This window comes from Nematolebias whitei, chromosome 19, assembly GCF_014905685.2.
Source record: "Nematolebias whitei isolate Nwh7 chromosome 19, NemWhi1, whole genome shotgun sequence".
NCBI classification, from domain to species: Eukaryota; Metazoa; Chordata; class Actinopteri; order Cyprinodontiformes; family Rivulidae; genus Nematolebias; species Nematolebias whitei.
This window is the reverse complement of record NC_056516.1, coordinates 17,861,125-17,878,453: the sequence shown is the minus strand read 5'-3', so window position 1 is coordinate 17,878,453 and position 17,329 is coordinate 17,861,125. Positions and strand designations below refer to the sequence as shown.

Here is a 17,329-nt window from a genome sequence, read left to right as displayed (position 1 = left end):
TAAAAATTATTATACAATAATAATAATAATAATAATAATTTTATATATATTATATGTTAATTATAGAAATGTGCCAGCACATTATTTTTTACATTCTTCATTTTACTGAACAAACCAAACATTTCCACCGTCCACTTCAATCCGGAGAACGGCTTCACTGAGTCCTTTTCAAAGGGTATGAGAGACGAGGGAGGGAGGGATGAGAAGGTGCGCATGTGTCTGTGTGTGTGAGAGAGAGAGACACAGAAAGAGGGAGGCGTTGCATCCAACCGGCATGCAGCAGCAGCAGCAGGCTTGGCTTGGCGATCCATTGTTCCTTGTTTTGTTGATGCCTGAGCTCATTTTTTCCCATTAAGATGCCAGGATAAAGAAAGCAAAGAGAAAGGAGAAAACGTTGGCTGACTCAGCTTTGTTTGCTCCGGATTAATTCCACTTGGACCCACTATTGTTGTGGACAAAGGGGAAAAAACACTTGAGTTCTACACTGTCTTGGCCAGGCTTGGGTTTTCCTCCTGACTGCATTGAGAACTACAAGCGGGGGGACCATGGGGTTGCCTGGCCGTGCTGTGTTTATGGTACAACCAACGTTCCCTTGTATTTGGAGGTTAGCGCTGCTCTTTTTCTCCATGTGGGGATTTGATGCCCAAACTGCAGCAGAAACTAAAGCATTGTACATCTGGCAAACAGGTAGGGTCTTTCATCATTTCTTCTTTCATCCCCTCCTGGTTTTGATCCTAGTTACATGCCCCATCCATTCATATTCTTGCTCTCTTTACATGAAAATATAATTATATGTAAATGTGTATATAAGGTGAAGGACAACAAATGAGCATTCTTAGACTTCTTCTTGTGATTTTTTACTAAACTAGTCTGTAATAAATCTATACCTGACTTTTTCTCTTACTTTAACATTTTTCTACAAGTGACAAAAACGATATAAAACGGGTTTTATCTCTGAGCCTTTTCTCAGCACGTGGTTGAAGCCATCTTCTACACTATAATATGGGAACATATTTACTGCAGTCCCTGAAGGAAATGCCCCTTGACCCACAAATAGGTGTTGAAGATGTGAGATGTGGAGCCTGTTCTTCGGCTCTGTCTTCTCCAGAAGGAGTGGAGGCAGCTGGGACTCCTCAGTGGTCGTGTGCTACTATTGGACTCATTTATCACAGTCCTGGATGTGTGTGTGCTGCTCATGAGAACATGTATATGTAATAAAGCAGCACGTGCTTTTTTAATTTCGGAGGGGAGAGTAGGTGGCGCAACTGCTCCTTAGTGTTTTAATGGTAATGCCAGGGGGTTTATTTGTGGTAAAGCAGCTGAGAAGTGATTAATTTACATGTAAGTCCAGATGCTCTACAGTGAAGGGCAATGCAGTCCAGGGCTTCCTCCTTCTGCTGTTTTGGGTGGTGCCGAGTCTAATTTATGGTGAGAGAGCAGCACATGGTCAGAAGGACAATACCAATGCATGGTCTGGTGATCAGAGCAAGGAAGAGGGGAGGAGGCCCGAGGAGTGATCATGGGAAGCAGGAGAAGGGGGAATGGATCTCCACTGATCCATCAGGATAGAAGTGCCCTTTGGATGCAGCTGGAGATCAATGTTCTCGTCCTCTACTCTTTAATCTTTCAGTTTCTCGTTATCTTTGAATGAGTTACACTGATACTCTGTAACACAATCTCCCCACTTTCAACCAGCGAGGATCAATTTAAAAGTCCTGGGAATCCAAGTCGTTGTATCTATAAGATCAATGAACGTTTCACATGTAACATATACAGAAATCATTTAAAGATCAAATTAATGCATAACTTTACTGATTTGTTTATGAACAGGTGAATAAAGGTTTATTTGACTGGCTGTGTGAATACATCTACAACACGTGTTTCTTGTGATAACAGGGAAATATTCTGACAGAACTGAATGCGGGGGTGGGCAGTCTTACTGCATGTTTAATTAGCCTCTATGTTTATGATCAGCTTGTTTCACAAGTTTAAATGGGACTGACCTTTATAACCCACAATGCTTCTTCTCATAAATATCCCATCGTGCTGTTTGCCTTCACATATTAATGCGTTTTCTGGATAAACAAGGGGGTCCCCCTCCGCCTCCCACCTCCTTCCGAGTAGCTGTGTCCTCATTCTGGTTAGTTCTACTGGTCTGAGCAAGAACCTCCCATTATTTTTCACCTCTACTAAAATCAGAGTATTTTCTTTTTAATTGTTCCTCACTTTCATTTTTTTTTTTTTAAAGCTATTTGCAGGAAATTATCTGACATGCCTTAAACAATTCCTTCTAAAAACCAATCTTTTGTCAGATTTAGGACAGGCTCCAATGAATGCTATAAACTGTATCATATATTAAACAGCTGATTGTTGTTTATTGGCATCGCAGTGAGTTTATTTCAGGCACAGATGCTCCGTCTCAGGATATTTTGATGCTGCTGCACTTGCACCTCGATTTCTCACAGAGTTGGAGGTTTTGGTGAGAAACATTAGCATTAAACAAATTCCATTCAAAGAGAATATTTCTTTAAAAGCCCAATGCTCGTGCACGTGTGTGAAATTGAAATGGAGTTTTTTTAATTATGTTGACGATGCTGTAGAAACTGAAACAACACTGGACGTATTTATACTGAATTTTCATGTTTGTCTCTTTATCCTGATCTTGTCACTATCAAACGTTGTGTGCTGAAATGATTAATAACAGGAGAATATAAACAGTACAGAAGAAAATAGGTTTAGGGAAAATTTTACGCTGAGCTAAGCATGTTCTTTCTACGTATTTTGATAGAGCAGCATTCTGGACATGCTCACCAGCACTTGGCACGCATGTTTCAGGATTTTTGTTCGAACGTATTGACAAAGAAAATACAACTCAACTCAAGGGGTGTAAATCTGAACATCGCAGTACTCTTGCCATGGTATTTGGTTTACTTCATTGCATTTCATAAAACCTACAGATTAAAGAATGTGCTGATGACTTGGGTGTTGACATAAATGCTAAAACTATGTTGAGCAGCATTTTCAACAAGTAGTACAAATGTAATCACAATTTCTAATATGTAAAGTACATTATTAAGAATGTCGCAACTACTGAATAATATAGAAAAGCTCAAACTCCAAAACCATTTGAGATGAGTTGGGCCTCTTGTACCACAATGCAGATGATGAAATATGTACCACACCACAGTTCATTTACCTCAATATGACAACATGTCATGTTTTCAATTCATATAATTTTTTCAAAGTTTGTTTATCCAGCTCAGAGGAAATACTGATAATCCAACTGCTCCCTAATTCTAGATATGCTAAACTCTAAATTGACTGCCATGAGGAAAACAAACAGATCATCTTCATTGTTGCACGCCTGATGATCATTTCTGTTCTTGCCTCCTGATTGGTTGATGTACAGCAGCATCATCGTTCACACCCCGTGAAAGAAAATCCTGTCCTCGTATTATGTACCTCCCACCGTGTTAAAGCAGGGGAGCAGATTAAGGGTAGAGAAACCAGAGCAGATTGGCCAGACAAAGTTAACCTAGATACAGTATAAATGTGTTTGTGTGCTTCCTGTGGCCTGGCTGTGTCCACTCGTGGCTCTCTGATCTTTGCCTTGGTAGGCTGACAGAGGCGCAGCACTGTTGAGTTTAGGTGTGAACCATTGGTGTTTGAGTGGTTTTGTCATTTTAATGAGACATTTTTGACATTTTGATTCTTTTCTACGCCACAGCGACAAAAGCAACAAACACACACAGGAACAGGCTTTGGTCTGAAGATGTCTGTCAAACTGATGCTGTGAAGGTGGACTCTCAAGAGACGGTGCCACCTGATTTATTAAAGAAGTGCTAATAAGAACTTTAAGAATCACAAGGTGATATTACTACAAAGATGAAGTTGTATAAAAGTATAGAAAACGGGCTAATTGCATTGTAAACTTTGTGATAATTGATTTTTTTTTTTCCATTAAATTTTATGAACGTCATGGTTTTTCTAAGTGTCAGTGTGGGACATTCCTGTTAATGGCAGAGTGAGTCATCACTAACTAACTAACATAGTTAATAATCACTAGTCATGGGCACATTTCTTTTCAGTAATTTCTGTATAAATACACTAAAACACTGCTGAGTAACAAAGTATTTTCACATATTGCAAGCAAAAATCCAAACAAACCCTAAATAATCACATTTTGCATATTACTGTATGTTTACATTAGTATTTTAGGCACAATAGACTAATAGTATAACATTTACTCACACATTTTTCACTCGTATTAGGATTATTTGTATTTAACAGCAGATAGCCAAAAAACTTTTTTTTTAAACAGCATTTTTTAAAAACATATTGTAGAGGAGTTTATGGACGTCACTCACGATGAGAAGATTCTCATATAAATATGTGCTGCTCACTTAGCGAGGTGCCCTTAGGTCCACTTCATGATATGTTTGGTATGTCCCGTACTTTAAAATTAATGTCTGTTTCTCTTCAAAAGAAAGTAAGTTAGAAAAATGTTATTTTCCTTTCTTTGCCATGGCAAACACAAATTCAATGTGAACTGTAGCACTTTATATTTCAAAGTAGTAATTACGCAGAATATTACTTTTCTGGTTTCTTACATAGTTTTTCTAATATTTCTTCTCTGCAGTGTGTTTTAATTATTTAGCTGTTTTTGTCCTTTAGTTAGCTCCAGGAAATAAAGTTATCTGTCGCCACAACAAATTTCCACCATTTTGAATGTGGCCAAGATGGACTTCTGTCATCTGTAAAAAGAGAAGGGCAAAGAGCATGCTTTGCTGTGGTCTTTATAAATACATCCAACCTAATTATGATACAGGAAATTAACTGATAATTTTATCAACCAAGAGAACTAGAGTCAAAGTTTTCCCAATAATCAGAGCAGAGCGTGCTCACAGTTGGTCAGGATCATCCCTGCACAGATGCACTGCAAACAAGCGGCGCATGCACACAGCCACCACTGATCTCGCTCTCTGGCTGACAAACCTCCCCAGGACTAAAATCTAACTTTGCATTAAATGTTTATGTTCTTGAGCGAGAGCTGTGGGTGCACACAGCATGTTTGAGTGTCTCTGTGAGACTTGTCTTTCTGCTGCTTTATTTTTTAGAATTAGAAAAATATTCATCCATCCATCCATTATCTTTACCCGTTTATTCCATTTTGGGTCACGGGGGTCGCTGGTGCCCATGTCCAGCAATCACTGTGCGAGGGGCGGGGTACACCCTGGAAAATCCCTCTCTTCCATGGTGTGGGGAGGGTTTTTTCTTCTTTGCGTTCTCCTTTTTGTTTATATGTAAAAATGTATGTTTGTATGTAAAAAATCAATAAATAAAAATCAATCCATCAATCAATAAATCAATAAAAATACTTTGATTAAAAACAAAGGATTTTTTTTTTTGTTCTTTGCGTTCTTTTTTTTTGTATGTAAAAAATAAAAAAATAAAAAATCAATAAAAATACTTGATTTAAAACAAATCCCACTCTTCCTTCAAAATACCATTGGTTCAAAGATCTAAAAAGGTGCATTTAAAGTTTTTCTAACATCTTGAATGCTTCATTAGAAAATTATATTTTGTCTCAGAGCATATACCGGTACTACAAAGTATAAAGTATACTTCTCTTTACATGAAAATCTTTGGGAAGTGACTGGGACACAGGAATAAGCTCAAATGTGTGATATTTGTGTGCTTGTTTGGGAAGAAGGGTGTGCAATAATGCACCGGTAACCTCCCTGTAGCTAACAAGCTAACTCTTGTAGCTTGTTGCAAACATTTGTATTTAAGGTGCGTTACCTGTAAAAGCAACAGGAATGTCACTCTGGTCATGACTGACTGTGCTATCTGCAGGATACAACTAACAAATGTATGTTTTCAAACAAGCATAACATTTTAGGACAAATTAACCCCTCAACTATTGTATAAAACTTAATAAGCTTGAAGCAACAGGTCCAGTGACGAAATGCGTAGACAAAAAAAAAAAAAAAACCCACTATTCTCCATCTTGGCTATATTGTTCTTAGGCATTTAAATTGTAAAGATAATGACAATGTAATCAGTGGTATTGACATTGTGAGTTAAGACAATGGTTCACCTTGAAACCTAAACCATGCTCACAGAGTTTTAAACAGAAATAATTCATGGTCACAGTCTTAAACATAAAAATACTGAACTATAATCTCACTCCCAGTATGAACTAATGCACATTTAATGAATTTTCACAAGATAAACTTTTCAAAAAGTTGTTAAATGTTGGTTTCTGCTGTCATGTTTTATCCATTAGTGCTTATAAAACAGATCCGTTCTCTTCATTTCATGATAGTCAGGCAAAACTTATTTTATTTAAACTGAATTTCTGATAAACTTCTCTCATTTGTTCCTCTTTTCTTTCAATGTGTGACACAGATATAACAAGTGGAAAACTCTTGCTATTATTCATCATTCTCAAAGCACATATAAGCTGATGTCCTATTGGAAAATGTTAAATTAATGTAAGGACATTACAAAACATGTTTAGATAGTTATTTTGGCTTTACATGTAAAATGATCAGAAATGGAAAACAAATAATTGAATTAAAAAAAATAGAAGTGTCAGAGTCTCAAAAATTAAAAATTAAAATATAATTAAGGCATTCATTTGCAGGGGCAGCAGCTTGATCAGGAAGGTCCAAAAATCTCATTTCCCAGCCACCTCCTTTAGTTCTTCTCCTGCACCTTTCTAGGAAGTCTTCAAGGCGTTCCCAGGCCAGCCAAGAGACGTAGTCTCTACAACGTATGCTAGATCTTCTCGAAGGTCTCCTCTCAGTCGGACATGCCCGAACCACCTCAACTGGCTCCTGTCGATGTGGAGGAGCAGTGGTTCGACTCTGAGCCTCTCCTGGATAACTGAACTTCTCACCCTGTCTCTAAGTCCAGCTACCCTTTGGAGGAAACTCATTTCAACCGCTTGTATCCATGATCTCATTCTTTCAGTCACTACCCAGAGCTTGTGACCATAGGTGAGGGTAGAAACATAGACTGACTGGTAAACAGAGAGCTTTGCCTTACAACTCAGCTCCTTTTTCACCACAACGGACCGACACAGAGTCCACAATACTGCAGACGCTGCATCAATCCGTCTGTCAATCTCATGCTCCATTCTTCCCTCACTTGTGAACAAAACTCTGAGATACTTGAACTCTTCCACTTGAAGCAGAACCTCACCCTCGGCCTGAAGAGAACAATCCACCCTTTCCTGACTGAGGACTTTAATGCCTTGATAACCTTTGTGCTTAATGCTAGCAGTATAAAAACCTCACCATCCATGCCATGTCAATCAACTAGCATGAAGTTTTGGTTGTTCCGTCACATATAAAGACCATTAAAAAGTTAGATTTTTTTCAATAAAATGTATAAAAAATGGGGATAAACAGTGGATCACAGTGTTGCCATGCTGCTGAAAGGTCGTAGTTTGACTCCCACCTACTTGAAGTTTGCATGTTGGACATTTTCATGTGTGGAATTTTTTTTTCAAGTACCTCAGTTTTCTTTCACTTTCCAAAAAAACATGCCGGTTAGGTTAACTTTAATCTGCCTTAAGGTGTAAGAGTAAATATTGTTTGTCTGTGTGTCCCTGTGGTAGACCAGTGACTTGTCCAGGGTGTAACACTCCTCTTGCCCAACGATCGGTGGAGATAGGAACCAGCTCAAGTCCAACCCTCACAACATATGAACTTTCATAGGAGTTTGACAACTCAGTCATCATTTTAAGTTATAGTTTAACAACCATTTTTGCACTTCAAATACCAAGATACCTTCAGTCATGGTTGCATATGCATGGAACTCAAATTTCTACTCAGAAGTTGCAAGGTAAGAAGAGAAAAACCTGAACTGAAACAAACATCCTAGAGTTGTGTTTTTAAGAGTTATCTATAAAAAGCCTTTGTATGTTTCTGGATAAATATTCAGAGGGAACTAGAACAATACGATGTCACAAGCTGCAGTGGCTGCTCTGGCTTCTGGCTGTCTTGAAATCCCTTTTTGTTTTACAGAACCCTCAAAGTACAGTCATTGTTTTGTCCAAGCCACCTTGTACCCATCTCCACTACTGCCAGTGTTCTTCATGGGGCTGGACATGTCCTGGCATCCCACAGGACAGCAAAGCAGAGCAATGACTGATGAATACTGGTGTGGCTGTTCTCTTAACAAGTCACACTCAGAAAGAGAAAACTGTTCAAGCTTATACAAATGTCTCCCTTTGCTTTCACTTTCTAATTCTTTTTCGCCCACAAAGCACACTCAGATTTTTGCAGTAATGTTTTTAAATACATTATCCTGACTGTTATGTACATTACATACATGTTATATATACATATATCATAATTTGAACAGTTTTATACCCAGAGTAGACAATCTGACAGCGAGGGATGACCATGTGAAAGGTATATTGGTATAGGTATAAGTTATCTTTATTTACAGTGAGTGTCAATAAAAGAATGTACTCAGGATGAATCTGTCTTAGTTACAGGCAAGGAGAGGAGGGTGAAGGATTCCAACAGGCGGTGGGGATGTGGTTAATATTGGTACATAGGAGAGTGGCAGAATGGAAACTCAAGGAATGACCTAGTAAGAAGACGAGGCACTGAGATAAGTGGTTCCAGGCTATAGATCTCACAGGAAGGTAACTCAGGTGGTGCTCATGGAAACAGGACTTCCACAGGTAAGTAACTCAGGACTGAAGAAAACACAAGGAGCGCAGGTTTCCTAGTAGAGGTCCTTAGGTACAGCAGACCTCATCAGACTGGATTAGGAACAGGCGTGAGCGGTAAGCTCCACCCTGCCACTCAGGAGCTGCACTAACTACTGTACGGTTAGTGACAGGAAAACACAGAATCTCCACAATGTACAACATAACTCAAGACGAGCCTAGACCATTGTTGATTGCATGCCATCCCATTTTTACCTAAGATGTATGTTTTAGCTGTAATCTAAAGCAAGCCAAAAGGATGAACGTTTTGCCTCATTTACACCATTGTTTGGTGCCAATAATGGTAAATGGACTGTACTTACAGTATATTGCTCCTTTCTTTCAAGACATTCAAAGCACTTTACACTACAATCTGTGCCCTCATTTACCCATTCATACATGACTCTACTATATCTTCTGGGACAGTTTGTCATGTGACTGCTGATGGATTCAAACCCCCAACTCTTACATTGGAGGATGACTACTCTAACCACTCAGCCACAGCTGCCAATAATGACATTTGGTCCTGATGAGATTGTTGAGAATAAAAGCAAATGTCCTAAAGAAGCAATAAAAACAAGAACGCACAACTAAACAGGCATCAGGGCTGTATCTCTGAACCGTTGTCATTGAGCTCGGTTGACTCGCTCTGCAGCAGATGCTCCTGTCCAGGTGGCACACAAAAGGCAGACACATGGCTCGCCCTTTGTTTCAATTCCCCTACCATTCATAGCACACATTGTCGCCTTCACTTTGTCCAAGATGACCTTTAACCTTAGATTTGACAGAGGTGTGGTGTGTAGTGGATAGGACTGGTGCTTGAAAGATAACAGTTTTTCCACAATCGGGTGTTGAGAGCTTGAAAATTTAATAAGGTTCGGCTAAAGTGGAGGACAATTAAATATGGTGCCCAAAGAGCATCTTTGACGACAAGAGGCTAGAAATGTTTTTTCTATCAAGTTGCACTTATTTATCTGATCTTAAGGGCTTATGCTGGGGAAAACAACTGTTTAAATTAATAAACCAGAGACTGTAAATAAGATGTATGATGTTGTATATACAGTGAAGCTATAGTATTTAATTTACAAACATAATTACTTAAAAGAATCTTCTCACCTGTCATGAGGAGCTGAAAGTCCATCACACAAACAAAAGCTTTTTAAACGTTACACAATTATTTACAACTCAACATATAATGAATATTTAAACACAGCAGGAAGGTAAGCTCAATGACGGGAGTCACCATCTAGAAATAAATACTTGAGGAGTATTTTTCTTTGGGTCGGATCTCATTTGTTTACTTCAGTGGTTCTCACCACCATCCTGAGGGGGGAGGCGATGTCATGATGGGGAAACCCCCCTCCTCTTTGTATTTTACAGTTTTTCTGCAGCAGTTACAAGGCTGCACATTTATAACTGTACTAAAGTTATTTATTATTATCACCTTCAAAACCCGCCTTTACAGAACAAATGTTTTTAGAGTTGTAGTAAAAATGACGTGGACAAGTAACAAAAATGAGCAGCCCAGTGTTTTAATTTTTTCTTTATTTTGCAATTTAAAATGTTTAATATTTAGACCTAAATACTTAAAATACAATTTTGTTTTTTTTATAATGTCCCAAACTCCATAGATTTTCTATTGTAAAAGGAAAGATTAGTGATTTATTTATAATTATTACATGACTGTACTTCTATAGCACCTATCTATCTTAGCAAGACACTCAAAGTTCTTTACAACACAATCTGTGCCTCATTTACCCATTCATACAGCACTTTACTAGATCTGTACAAACACTAACCAGAGCTTTTTCACATTCAAACACTGATGGGACACACATCGGAGGCAATGAGGGGTTCAGTGTCTTGCTTAGGAACACTTCAGCATGTGACTGCTGTTGGAATTGAACCCCCAACTCTTGCATTGGAGGACAACTTGCTCTAACCACTCAGCCACAGCCGCCCCCAGCAACATGAATGCTTCTAATTTGATCAGAGTTACTATATTTCTGAGGAATATAAAGAAAACTGCTTTTTGATGACTATTAGGATGAACCAAATTAAGTGAACAAGACAGAAAACAATCAAACATGAGTTTTTAGTGTTGGCATTAGTCTCACTGGTAACTCGTAATTGTCCCAAGGTGTGAGTGAGAGAGTGAATGGTTGTTTGTCTTGTTTGTCTCTATGTGTCCCAGTGATGGACTGGAGAACTGTCCAGGGTGTTCCCTGCCTCTCGCACAGTGACTGCTGGACATGGACACCAGTGAGCCACGTTACCCAAAAGGAAGAGGAGGGTAAAGATGGATGGATTGATGGAATACATAAATGACACAAAAAGTAAAATCAATTGCACTTTATTGATGATTTCTTTGTTGCAACTATGTTTTTTGTGAAGAATGTTTGTCCTGTTGGAAACCAGTTTATTACCTCTAACTGGTGCCACATGAGTCAGGCAAATAGATGTGTGGGGTTGAGCAGCAGACTTGAATATGTGGGTTGTGTTGGTGTAGATTTTTTTTATATTGGATGCAGTGTGAAGAAACATTATCAGGACTTTACCAATTTATTGTTTAACAAACATGTGGAAGAACCATACACAGCCACAACAGCCAGACACCACCTTCTCATGTTCATCAGTTTAGTCGCACACTGCTCTGGGAGGACATCCCATTCTCAATCAGCATTTGTCACAAGTGAGCCAATGTGGTGGTCACTTTGAGACAAAGCACATCCACAGATGTTCCCACAGATGTTCCCACAGATGTTCCCACAGATGTTCAAGGGTGTTGAGGTCCAGACTGCAGGCAGGCCTGTCCATTCTACATTCTCTCTGATAAATCCTGTTCTGTGATGGTCAAAATATTAACAAAAGACATATTTCTATACTTTTTCTGCCATTTATGTTTTACTAGTTTTTAAATTAGACTTTTGTTATCACTTGCCTTTACTGCAGCTTTATTTTGTATTTTTAGCTTTTCAGCTGAGTCAGTAAGGAACTTTTAGAAGATTATATTTGTTGTAAAATCTTTTCAAAACAGTTTTGCACACATTGTTTATCCTGAATATATTAACCAATTTGCCTATATTTGTCTAAATCTGGTAGAAACGGAACAAACCCCCCTCATTCTCAATAAATAAATAGATAGACGAATGAATAAATAAATAAAAATACACACAAAAATTACTTAAAAACAGAATACTTGGCTCATATTTCTTATAAGTAAAAACTAAAACCTCAGATAAACTGCAGTGGCAGTTTTCTTGAATCAGTTGACAGATTATTAAACTACTCAGTATTAATTGAAATGAATTAATTTTTAAAAATATCACTGCTCTTCGCATCGATGCTTATTGCAATAAGAAATATTGTTTACTCTCTTTGAACTGCTGTAGGTAATGAATATATGCAGGAAGAATAAAACATGCTTTCCCTTTTTCCCAATGTGAATTTAAATTGTAGTAACAACAATTAAAATATCCCCACAAGGCTTTAGTGGTAAAGGTTTAGTAGTTTAAACACCTGAGCGCTCCTGCTCAGGCACACCTGGAGGAGTGCTCTTACAGCTAATGGAGGCAGGTGAAACTGTTTGTTTACACTGAGCTTCATCAAGTGCCAAATTGCAGCCATTTGTCTACGAGGTGTTGAAGAGGCTGCTGTACTGTGCCTGGTGGGTCACCCCATGTGGAGAGTATGTGTGTGTGTGAACACACAGTGTAAATCATTTTGAACACAAGTGCATGTGCACGCCACAACGTCACCAAACTCAGCATGCTGTCTTTGTCTCTCTCCACATTCTGCGGCGCCTAACCAGACTCTGCATTCACATTTATCCATCAGCCCCTTGGAGCATTCGAAAAATTAAAAAATAATTTACAGTGAACGAGTTTTGGATCCTCGCAACAGCAGAGTAACATCGCAGTTCATCTTCCATGGACCATCTTAGCTTCATGCTGTTTCTTCTGGCTCTTTGTGCTGGATGTGTTCATGTGTGCGGCATGCCTTATTACTCTGAGTGTGAGCGGGCTGCCAGTGGGGGAGGAGTGTTGCTGTCACTACCCCACCTACGGGTGGTGAACATGGAGAGGCTGTGTAATTACGCACTAGAGGTACTTGTTCAGATATAACTCCACTGCAGGGCCACCACCTTGTCTGTCACGCGACACTAGAAAACATACGTTTGATCAACCTATTTGATGTACAGTACAGATACATTTTAGTAACTACAAGATAAATAATTGTTATCCGGTAAATTACAAAGCTTTTGCTGTGAACAGTTAAAAAAAAAAAAAGTAAATGAGCTATGTATTGACTTTGGCATTATGTCCAAATGACAAATGATGACAAATGACAAAATTTGTCCTCTGTATTGACCCAGCATGTGTGAGCTACACCCAGGTGGAGCAGCAAACAGCTACTTAAGTGCCCGGGGGTCAGGTGGGGATTAGGTGTCATGCTCAAGAACACCACGACATGTGTGGTAGGGAATCAAACCTGAGACTTTCTGGTTCCAAGTCAGCTGCCCTACCACTGCTCCACAGTCGTCCCATGATGATGAATGTTGTAATATAATTCAGAAAAAGGGTTGTACGCTCAATCAAACAGGTAGATAATAACAAAAACGGTTAAATTGTGTCATCTGGATCAGTTTTAGGCCATCTGGCCTAAAGCATTTGCTTGTTGTACATGATGATTGATTGTTTTGGATGGATGTGTCTTGCGCGTGTTAAAAGCCTGCTTCTGAGATCCCAACAGGAGGTTGGCTTGAAACTAGAGTTGCATTCGGGCCCAATAAATCCGGCCAGGACCGAACTGAGCCCATAGTTTTTTTTCGAGCCCTACCTGGACACAACAGATTACCGTTAATTAGAGGGCCGAATCCGAAAAAAAAAAAAAAAAAACTTCTTTCTTTTTAATTTAGTTTTTACTGCTTTTGTAAGTTTTATTTTTTTTAATTCACCTTTATTTATGCAGGTAGTCTCATTGAGTCATGAGAACTCATTTTCAAGAGAGACCTGTTTAGGGAGCAGATGGGGTTAAGGGCCTTGCTCAGGGGCCCAGGGTGGGGCGAATGAGGGTGGAGGCAGGTGTGGGTGTTTCACCTTTTCCACCCACATGTTTTGATGTTGATGGAACCGGGAGTTGAACCTGCGAATTTCCGATCACAGGCCCATCTTCTAACCTCTGCGCCACCACTCCCCCAAGTGGTAAGCAAATCAGTTTGACATAATAGTTTTAAAAACATAATGAAAGGAAGTTATAAAGTCACCAAATGGATATTAACGTTCAAAACAAATAGCCTAAAAAAATCAGCTGTAAAGATAGACTACTACACAGATGAACAAAAATATTTTTAGAGCAAAATTATTTGGAAAAATATAGAACAAGGCTCCAACAATTTTCAGTCATGTCATCTGGACAGTTTCTTTTTTTTGTGCTGAAATATTTCACCTTCCATCCAGAAGGCTTCATCAGTCAAGGAAACACAACACAAAACCGATTCTTCCCCAACAACTTACTCCAATGTGGAACAAACCAGTTATGTTGGTGCTAAGATGGCCTCTTTGGCACGCCCCCTCCTCCGGTGCTGACTCTCTTCCTCATCGACAGTCATGTCAAACTGGTTCAAAACCAACAAAGTTCATGCTCAATAATCCAGGTATACAATCCAACAATTTTCCGTCAGGTCATCTGGACAGTTTCTTTTTTATTGAACTAAAACGTTTCACCTTCATAGAACAAGTCTATTTTAATTGAACGCGCTGCTCGCTTCGACTTTTGTAGGTGCTGCTACTTCTTTGACCGGTTGGACCTGCCTCCTCCTCAACAAGTAATTTAACACAATTTTATATTGTGCATTCTTATTTTATTTAGTTTCCTTTGTGCTGTATGATTCACAAAACCGCAGAAGCCTGAGCCCACGTGCGCAGGTACTGCGCAATGCACTAGCGATCTCTTCCACAGTCTGACTAACTGCTGCACTCTTCTTTCTTTCTTCATCCTCTCATTTTATTTGTGCTGTATGATTCGTAAAACCGCATCAAAGCCCAAGACCAGCCTGGCCTGCACCTAAATCACATTATAACGGCCTGGACTGACCCTAATCCGGGTTGGTCCAGTCCGGGTTTTGGGTTTGGGTAAGAAATGACAGCTCTACTTGAAACACAGCAGTGAAGGCTACCTAGGAGACCGATCTTGTAGGTAGGCTCTAGACTGAGGAAGTCCTCTGGATGGGGGACGGAACGTTTCTCACTTAAAAAAACTGGTCCAGATGACACAATTTAGCCTTTTTTGTTATAATATAATATATATTTCTTCTCAGCTTCTCGAACATAACACAAACATGACTATAACAGTCACTTTTACAGACATAGAGCCAATATTGTCTGTAGTTGTTGCTGATAGTCACCCACATTAATACTCTAAGTGATAACAATATGGACAGGATTTTTGTTTAAAACTTTGGCATGCAAGGAGACAGGAAATAAGCTGGACTTGTTTTGTTCTTCAGAAAATGGAAAACTTATACCACCACAGCAAACAAGAAGGTGTCTTCCACCGAAACTGAGTAAGGAGGACACTAATCAAAGTAGCAAACAAGAGGCCAAAGATAATCTTGAGTTTGAGCTGAACCTTGGAGTTGACTCAAAGCAAACATGGGGAGATCTGTCTTTAGGACCACTATAAGCTGCACAGAGCTGGGCTTTATGGAAGAATGACAGGAAAAATAAAACTTTGCCTAAAGAAAAAAGTAAAGAAGACCATGTGGAATATATTCCTTAAACATGTGAAAGAAAATGTTGTGGTCAGATGAGATTAAAAAGGAATTTGGGAACACACCTTTGCGCAAAACTGCACATGTTAAAGGAGAACCAGTTAAATGTCTTGGAATGAACCAGTCAAAGACAAGACATGAAACCAACTGTGAATATCTGGTTTGATTTAAACATTATTGAACACAAGGGTCATTATTTATGAATAAATAAAAAATAAATTAAAAATAAAATCTTCAGACTCATTGCAACAAAACAGAATGATTACTCAAAGGGTGACTATTTTTCCAACCCACTGTATGTTAAGTGATTCAAGTATTCCTCCGGACTGATCAGAGTGAGGATGAAATCAATCTGTTACTGCTAAGATGCTGCATATCAATGAGATTAAAACAGCTGAATGTCTCACAGTCACACTTATCATAAGCTGTCACACACAACACCTTAAAATACACAACATGACAAAGTTAGAAGTGTGGAGACATCCATCTAACCACATTACATTGATTCCCAGATTAACTCACACTCCATATGTGTCTTAATTAGTGCTTGAGAACATTCCACCGGATTGGCTTAAGAAGCATCAAGAGCTTCTCAACCTGTTTATTTTTATAATTTATGTCAGGATCTATTAGCACTTGCCTTCAGTTGACCACAACTTAACATGTTATTAAGAAAACTTAGCTATCCCTGTACTGCTGTCAAATACAAAACATTACCATATTCTGGACACATTGAAAAGTATATATACTGTAGTAGTGGGGGGATCCGTACCCTGAAGCCCCGCGATAAGTGAAAAACTGCGAAGAAGAGCAAAAAATGTCATGATTTCAGCTCTCTGCCTCCGGCTGTTCTCTGCCACCTGCCAGCGCTCTCGGCCACGCTCACTTCTCCACTGCAGGGCGGAGATATGACACGCTGCAGGCGGAAGCTTCTCCTGCAGCTGTGGGCTAGACACAGATGCAGGAGGAAGCTTTTTCTGCAGCTGTGGGCAGTCGGTCAACATACAGGCCACAGCGTTTTGCATTAGCTGAAGATGTCTGATGGAGGATTGGGAGATTCTTACATACAGAGTATTGCAGGAGCCAAGCCTTGAAGTGATAAAAGTATGGATGTTTTTTTCTATAGTATGTACTGTGACCGTACAAATCTCAGTTTGACATATTTTAATTTCTTTAAATAAATGAAACAATTAACATATAAAATAAAATAAACTGCCTATCCATTTTTTGAGCTGTTATCTGTGTTGAGCCTAGTTTTCTTTAATCGTCAGCTCTTTATATAAAACCCTTATGTTTAAGCACCAGAGAAAATAACACTTTAGGTGAAAAGCTCATTTTAGAATTGGAGCAGTCTGTGCAGGTTTAGCAGTAAATGTTAGTCAATTGCCAGGATTTTGCTTATAAAGCTGAGTTTTAGGAGAGATCAAAAGTAGCCGCTGACCATCCCCCTCTTGTTTACTGTGGGTTTTTGTGCAGTCACAGAGGATTTTACACACGAGCCTCAATGCCTCTCCCTTTACTCCAGTAAATCAGAGCAGAATATTCAGGATTTTCTAACAAGTGCTGAACCCAACAGCTCCTTTTTACCAGCTTTCTGCTGATGCTCACAGTTTTTCTTAATTAGACCAAGTAGGCAGTTCAGTCTGAAAAACCACAAGTGAACTAAAGCTGAGCTAAAGCTGCAGTCCATTTAAAATTTAGAGGCAGAAAAAAAACATATATACATAAATAATACATATATACATATACATATATATATATATATATATATATATATACATATACATATATATATACATATATATATATATATATATATATATATA

At 38.8% G+C, this 17,329-nt stretch overlaps 1 protein-coding gene across 1 annotated transcript in view; it reads left to right on the top strand.

Moving 5' to 3' along the window:
* The first annotated feature begins 545 nt into the window (after positions 1-545).
* LOC119426090 (thrombospondin type-1 domain-containing protein 7A) overlaps positions 546-17,329 on the top strand; it is a 124,860-nt gene continuing 108,076 nt past the window's right edge. The window contains exon 1 of the mRNA XM_037693650.1: positions 546-687. Coding sequence (XP_037549578.1) covers positions 546-687 — 142 coding nt within the window. The remainder of the gene's footprint in view (positions 688-17,329) is intronic.